An 8268-nucleotide genomic window follows, 5' to 3' on the forward strand; every position below is an offset into this window, starting at 1 on the left:
ACAGCCGAAGAGGTGGCGGAGGCCGTAGCGACCAACGGCCAAGCCCTGAAGGCCGACATAAGGGTTGGCCCTCCCAGACTTGGAAGAGGAGGATTATACGCCGTATGGGTGCAATGTCCGTTGTCTTGTGCTAACAAGATCCTTGGCGAAGGACGCTTAAGGGTAGGCTGGACCTTGGCGGGAGTCGTTCCCCTGGCGAAACGGAGGCTACAATGTTTCCGGTGCCTCGCGGTGGGACACACCAGGGCTAGTTGCTTGAGCCTCACGTATAGATCCAACTGGTGTTTTCAGTGTGGAGGAGATGATGGGCATAAAGCCAACATATGCCGGAGACCCCCTAAATGCCCAGTCTGCGCTAGCAGGGGAATGCCATCTGGACACAGGGCAGGCTCGGCGGAGTGCGTCCCGTTCAATGGAAGGGGACGGATGTCGGACCAAGAGGAGGCGCGTTCCGATGCGACAGTGGAGCTAAACACCGGAGCTGATCGGGGAGCCCCGGCCCCTGCAGAGGGGACACGAGAAGACGTAATGGAGACCTGTGATGGCTAGGTTGGCGCAAATAAATGTCAACAGATCTAGACCATCACAGGACATGGTCTCCAGGGTGAGTGAGGAGCTAGGTATTGGGCTCGTCGCTATATCGGAGCCCAACCGAGTTCCGGATGATGGGAGGTGGTTGTCCTCTATGGACGACCCTCCTTCGGCGGCGGTCACATGGCAGTGGGCTCAGGTTAGGATACCGTGCTCCCCGCTTTGGAGAGGTTCCAGGTTCGCAGCAGTGGAATGGGGGGAGACGATAGTTGTGTCCTGCTACCTCCCCCCCAGCCTGAACGATGACGACTTTCAAAGGAGCCTCCAGGAACTTGAGGTCAAACTGAGGACGGTGGCTGGTCGCCCCATTATCATTGCGGGCGATTTCAACGCCCGCGCCTTTGCGTGGGACAGAGGCAGAAGGAATCGGAGAGGTGATTTCCTTCTTGACTGGATGAGTACCTTAGACCTCCAGTTACTTAATGAGGGACACATCCCGACCTGTGTCCACCCGCGTGGAACCTCCCGGGTGGATCTTACGATGGCGTCGCCCTCTGCAGCCAGAAGGATCGCATCATGGAGGGTAATCACAGAGGTGGAATCACTATCAGACCACTGATATGTGATCACGGACCTGGGGACTTGCATCACCGGCCCGGAAACTGGGAGAGCGGCCCTCCGAGCCTTCCCACGGTGGGTGGTGAGCAAGGCGGATCCAGACTTGATGGAGGCTGCGGCGATTTGGTCGACCTGGAACGGTATACCACCTGACGCTTCCAGGGGAGCCAAACTGATGGATAGGATGCTACTGGACATCTCAGATGCATCCATGCCGAGAAGGGGTCTACCTAAGAGGCCGGGCACCTACTGGTGGAATGAGGAGGTGGTAGAGCTGCGTAAGACATGCAACATGCGCAGGAGAAGGGTGACGCGGGCACGTAGGCGCGGTAATTTACCCCCCGAGGGCATGCGGCTGCTCTGGGATGAGTTGCGCGACAGTAGGAGGGATCTCAGGAGGGCAATCATCCGCTCCAAAGCTAAACTTTGGAGGGATATGGTGGATGACCTCGAGAGAGACCCATGGGGTACACCATATAGAGTAGTGTTACGAAAATTGCGCGCGGGCAAGGCGTCCGTTGTGGAGGTACTCCCCTCTGGGACGGTTGAGGAAATAGTGTCGACACTTTTCCCTGCGGATTGGTCCCCGCGGGGGGAAGTGCCGGCACACGACTGGGATGACTAGTACGCGGTAACGCCGGTCGAGGTTTTGGAGGCCGGTGTAGGGGTCAAGACCGGTAAGGCTCCGGGTCCTGATGGCGTGGCGGGAAGCGTTATCAAGAGTACTATGAGGCATTGGTTCCCTCGTGGGCCAGATGCTTCACTGAGTGTCTCAGAGGGGGGTGTTTTCCGAGACAATGGAAAGAAGCCAGGTTAGTATTGATTAACAAACCCGGGAAGCCTGACCTGGCTCCGTCATCGTACAGGCCGATATGCCTGTTGAGTGAGGCAGGCAAGCTACTGGAAAGGGTCATAGTAGGTAGGCTCCACTTATATCTAGAGGAGAATAGGGGTATTGCGGAAGGGCAATATGGTTTCAGGCGGCACCGCTCCACGGTGGACGCCGTCTGGGCCCTTCGAGAGCAAGTCAGGGAGGGCACGCGGGGGGGAGGAGTCGTGGTCGCTGTATCGTTGGATATAGCGAACGCATTCAACTCCCTCCCGTGGTCCGTGATAAAGCGCGCGATGGAGGAAAAGGGTGTCCCCGGGTACCTCCGGGGCATCATTGATAATTATCTGTCGGAACGTGGTCTTGCATATGTCAATCGTGGAGATATCTTAGTTCGTAAGCCGATGACGTGCGGGGTTCCACAGGGTTCGGTCCTTGGGCCGACTCTATGGAACGTGGGATACGATGAAATCCTCAGACTACATTTGCCGATAGGGTGCACGACTTTGTGCTATGCGGACGATACCCTAGTCATAGCCACCGCGGATGGCTTTGAGGGCGCGCGAATTAGGAGATCGGGGTCACGGTAGTTGTGCGGGTGATCGAGCGGCTCGGGTTGAGAGTATCGGTTTCGAAAACCGAGGCCGTTGCCTTTGCCGCGGACAGCGGAGATCGGGGTCACGGTAGTTGTGCGGGCGATCGAGCGGCTCGGGTTGAGAGTATCGGTTTCGAAAACCGAGGCCGTTGCCTTTGCCGCGGACGCTGTCCCGGCGGGTGCTGCCATTCGTATTGGTGGGGAGGTGGTCCCGATTGGCTCCGCCGTGAGATATCTGGGGCTGACCCTGGACTCGCGGTGGACCTTTCGGGATCACTTCCGGGTGCTTATGCCCAAGGCGTGGGGCATGGCGGCCTCATTAGCGAGAATCACGGCCAATGTTGGCGGACCGGGAGAGCGCAGACGCCGAGCGTACGCGTCGGTAGTCATGTCGGTCATTATGTATGGCGCTCCGATATGGGCGCAGACGGCGGCCGCGGACCGCACTATCGTCAGGGAGGTGCAGAAGTTGCAGAGGCAACTCGCTTTAAGGGTTATCAGGGGGTACCGTACCATCTCTGGTGTCGCTGCGGCCATCTTTTCGGGGATGGTACCGTTCGATCTTGCCGCGGACCGTCTGCGGAGGTCTTATCTCCGTAGGCGGGATATTATCGCTAGGGATGGTGCGGTGGCCCCTGGGGCAAGCGCGGCCCTACTTGAATTCGAGCGTCGAAGGGCGATCTCGAGATGGGGCAGGCGATTAGAGGAATTGCCCCCTGGCGGACCGGGCGCTATCATAAGAGAGGCCATAGGCGATGACTTGGAGGCGTGGACGGGGAGGGCACACGGCGCCCTCACCTATCACGTGACACAGATGATGACGGGGCACGGGGTGTTCGAGTCCTATCTCTACAGGATAGGACGAAGGGACACCCCGGTGTGCCTGTTCTGTCGGGCGGCGAACGACACGGCGGGGCACACCCTCTTGTTCTGTCCGGCTTGGGCGGAACAGAGGGGTGCCCTGCTGGAAATCATAGGGATAGACAGGACCCTTAGAGCGGTGGTGAGGGCTAGTGTGCGTTCCCCGGAAGCGTGGAACACATTCGCAGGCCTATGCGAAGTGATTATGCGGAGAAAGGAGGAGGATGAGAGGGAGCGTGAGCGGGAACGACTTGATCGACCCGCGGGAGTACCGGTTCTCCCGGTCCCCCCCTTCCTCCCCCTTTAGATGATAACTCCGATGAGGAGTGAGAGGCGTTAAGGATCCTAATTCTGTACATAATTGTATATAGATCTTTTGTTAGAAATAAGACTTGTATATAGACAGCGGTAATAATTAGACTTAGCAATAAGTAATTAGGGATGTATATATTGAACAGCGGTAATTAATTAGGCTAGTTAGCATACGAGAGGGATAACCCGAAAAGCGGTGGTGAGCCATACGGCTCTCGAGACATGGGGGTAGCCTGACGTGATACTAGACTGTGGTTCCGGGCTACCTTCTAAGTCGTGGCGGTAGTACAATAAGGGGGGAGTTTTTAGTCGGTAGGCGGCCGCCTCGGTGCGTCCCCGGGGTACCTTGTACTCCTGGGATCACGAGGTGGCTGAATCCGGCACTCCCGACGGTACGGGCCGTCGGGGGTCTTCCCCTTCCCGATGGGTGTCCCGAAAGGGTCCCCCTCGGGAAGGGGCTTCCGAAGATTTTCTCCTCCCACGTAAAACAAAAAAAAAAAATGTTGACCTGACTTTGACAACGCCATCCTAAGTCAAATAACTACTATCGTTGAATGCATCTTTTAAAGCCTTACAACTTTTGTCAGAAATTTTTTTTTCTAAAATGTATCGTTTATGAGATATTTGAGTGTATCCAAACTTTTGGCCCACCCTGTATATACACTACATACATATATACAGGACGTCAGTAAAATCGATTGTAATTATGAAAAATAAATTTTAATTTTTTAATATAAAAGTGGTTATAACTCAGAAACGACTTATTTCCGGACCTATGTTTATATAGCTTTTTTTCTCTTTTTTGGTTCCCCAATCACTTCCCGAAATATTGACCTCGATTTTCCGGACACCTTGTATATATAAAACTTAAACACAATCTGTAATCCAGAAGCTGGCCTCGGCTTGGTATTCATTTGTACTACGCGACTCATAATCGCTTTATCTTATTAATAAATCGTTGATATTTTTCCATAAAAATCACCATCTGTACTTTATTGCTATCCGATTATAACATGCGTTTCGAAGTCATACATAGTTTACAAATAATTTATTATTCGTCTATTTTTTCAGCATTTCAATTTTTCTTATAACATACAGTATATACACACACGCATGTATTTATAAAGTTTTTTCGCATTCATGATCGATACAATTCAATAATATTATATCATGTTATGGAAAGTTTATGTAAAATATATGTTTCTTCTAAAATAGTGGTATTAAATTAGTCCACAATAATCTCTACAGTAAGTGTTAATAAAAAAGTGTACAAAAATGGAATATACAAAAGGATCGATATTTTACAATTCTTGATTGTTAATAATCATATAACATAATCAGTTATACAGGAATGAACATTTTAAAGAAATTATATAATAAATATTTTAATACAATTATCAGCGATAATATTGTTCTATAATAAATTAGCACGTTTTTGGAAATGTTCATGCAAATAAAATAGAATTACACGCAGATAAAATAAAATAGACAGGATAATGCGATGATGCAATACAAAATATACATTTTCCTATATATACATATATTTTCTCATTTGAGTACACGAAACTCTTATAAGCGATTAAAGTTAGATGTTGGGTTAAATATTTCTTTTACATATTTTACATAACATATATTTTATTTCGTAACGTTTGAAATAATGATAATCTCACAAATTAATTTTCGATCGTCAATTTACTACTAGCATCTTATGTATAAAGTGTAAAAAATTTATTGCGACAAATATTATCTTAGCCAGGGTTCAACCCAGATTTCTCGATCTCTGGTCGGGTATGCTTAATCTTTTAACTACTGAGGATTGGGTAATCTTCGCATTAATCGATATGTATACAAGATGTTCCATAACAATTAATTAAGATTTCAGGAAGTGAAAGAGGATGAAATTTTGAACTAAAAGTTCCGTTGCTAATTTTGGCTCAGACCATTACTTACCGAGTTATTAATGGTTAAAGCAATCAGGTTATACGCAGACTGAATATGCAGGAGCATACCATGGGTATGCCATGGGATTTCTCGCGCTTGCTAACATTATCTCGATTGAAACTTATTCTAATTAATTGACAATTATTCTAATTTTTAATATTAACAAATCAATCAATCAATCAATCAATCAAATAATAAATCAATAAATGAAGTCTGAGCCAAAATTAGAAAAGAAACTTTAAGATTCAACTTTAACTTTCAAAATTTCATCCTTGTTCACTCCCTGAAATATTAATTAATTGTTGAAGAATACCCTATATAGAGCGTACGCATTAATACATGGCAGCATGTATATAAATATTTTCTTATACAAATATAATTATACCTATAGTAAATATATTCTTAAAGAGCTACATACACCTAGGGACGTAAAAAATAAGCCTTTTTCTCGATTTTTTTTTTTGAGAAACGTAATGTATGTAATTAATCCTAGTTTTCTTTTAATGTACTTTAAAGTACATTGTTAAAACATGTTTCAGAATAAATTTTTGAAATAAAAATATTTAAAAATGGCGGAGATATTGTCCTCGGCGCAAGACCATGTTGAAAAAAGGTGCTCCACGGTACCAGATACAACTCGTACAGGACTTATCTGAAACAAACCAGACTAGAATTTTCTTAAAGTGTAAGAAATTAACTAGTCTTTATTGTGGCCGATTTTTAAAGTATTGATTTTTGACAAAATGACAGCCGTTTAATTAAAAATATTAATTTTTAAGGGTAAAAATTAGTTGGTTTTTTAGTTGCAAAAAAAAATTGGAGCTCTAAAAAAAATCCGCCACGATAAAGACTGCCTTTTGTTCTGTAAATTAAGCCTTCCAAATTTCAAGTAAATCGGTCCAGTCGTTTCCAAGATATTTCTGGTACGCGTTTTGAAAACATGGTTTCGAGAAAAACGCGTTTAATGTTTGACATTCCGATAAAACGTAGATAAATTTTTTTTTTCAAACTTATATGAAGTCATCCACTCCAGGGCCATATAGTGAATCCTCCCCAGACGTAGCCGTATCAAAAGCTTCGATCCTAGCTTGCCGACGCAATATTCTTGCCTCTTTTGTTGCCTCCTGCGTTCGAAGCTCGGTCAGGCAGATCCGACGGTTGTCCTCAAATGCCGCGTATTGATGGGCATACGGTGCCGCAGGAATTTTCATTGCGTTCATTATTGTCAGTAATGCCGATGTGCCTTCATTGAAGACACATGCGGCAATATACGCCGCTATTATCACGATAAGAGCATCGTTATTTAAAATTTTCGGTGCAATTCTCCAAATAATGTTATTGAAGCTTTCATTATTATTTTGAGTAAAGCCATCAACGCAGCGTTCTAACAAAGTGTCCTTATTCAAGTCGTCGTAAATTGGTCGAATAGCTTCCAAGACATCGTGAAGCAATGACATATAATCGTGCTTATAGGCGTCAAGGGTACCATCGACTTTTGCTCGTTGCCAGCTACACCATGAGTCCGAGGCTTCTGGGCAATTTTCATGGTGTGGTTTTTCATCTGTAGAGCTATAATGGTAGAACGTTGCCCTGATCGCCGTCTTCATTTTGTCCTTTGAATCACAATTTCTGCGAATGGCTAAACCATAATAAATGCTGAGATTATCGATAATTTTTCCAGTTAATTTGTTTTGACCTCCGAGACCTTTATTTGTTAATGTTGAAAGATTCTTAATAAATGAATATACAATTCTCATTAAGAACCAAGTATATTTAATTAAAACAGAACTCTTATATTAAATGATAAACGAGATAGCAAGAGATGAACAAAATTCTACAATTTAAAGTAATCTTAAGATTAATCAATTTAACATAAAAGATTACTTATGCTTCGTACAACAACAGTTTGCTTATTATTAAAACTTATCTGACACAAGAGAACTAATTAATATCGCCGTTGCAAGGCCTTGCAATAAAACGCAACCGCTTGGTACCAAGATCCAGAAAGAAAAGGGGCGAACAACAGCGATGTTCAAATCTTTTAAACAGATGAATAACTACAGGAATAAGTGCCAACCCTATCGATTAGTTTATTGCAATTAATCGATAATACAATTCATATCATATTCTCAACAGTTAATGCTCGGAATCGGCTGCCTATACGCTTCTGAACGTGTCCTGCACACTCCTTTTTATTAATATTTATCGAATTACCGTATGGGGCCGCATTGATAATAGCCGAGTAAGTCTTGGAGTCGCCGTCTCCAATGTAATTGGTATACTTCCCACGTAGCACAGCAGTGCATGGAAAGCGCTGTCGGAGCGCTCTTCAGATCGCACCACCCAAAACTGCTGTCAGTTATGCGGTTTCATAGCACATAAATAACTCGGCAGATTTCAAGTCACATTGATCAAAAAATGCTCGTGAAAAGCGCTTTAAAAGCGCTTGCACTTCAAAGCGATTCAAAAGCGCTTTTTTAGCGCAGAAACATCGAGGTTTTGTAGACATTATCCCGGGAAAGAATGTTTTATATAAAATTACATAAAATTATATAAAATTGTATAAAATTATATATAATAA

The 8268-nt window shown here is 45.4% G+C and overlaps 1 protein-coding gene across 1 annotated transcript; it reads left to right on the forward strand.

The window, feature by feature from the left end:
- The first annotated feature begins 2880 nt into the window (after positions 1–2880).
- On the forward strand, positions 2881–3741 carry LOC108758987 (uncharacterized). Its single transcript, XM_018504241.1, has one exon. The coding sequence runs from the start codon at positions 2881–2883 to the stop codon at positions 3739–3741; it is 861 nt and encodes a 286-aa protein (XP_018359743.1).
- The last annotated feature ends 4527 nt before the right edge of the window (positions 3742–8268 follow it).

This window comes from Trachymyrmex cornetzi, unplaced genomic scaffold, assembly GCF_001594075.2.
Source record: "Trachymyrmex cornetzi isolate Tcor2-1 unplaced genomic scaffold, Tcor1.1 scaffold164, whole genome shotgun sequence".
Classification (NCBI taxonomy): Eukaryota; Metazoa; Arthropoda; class Insecta; order Hymenoptera; family Formicidae; genus Trachymyrmex; species Trachymyrmex cornetzi.

Excerpts from the sequence above, each read along its gene's own strand:
- LOC108758987 (XM_018504241.1), top strand. The coding sequence starts at position 2,881 with ATGGCGGCCTCATTAGCGAGAATCACGGCCAATGTTGGCGGACCGGGA.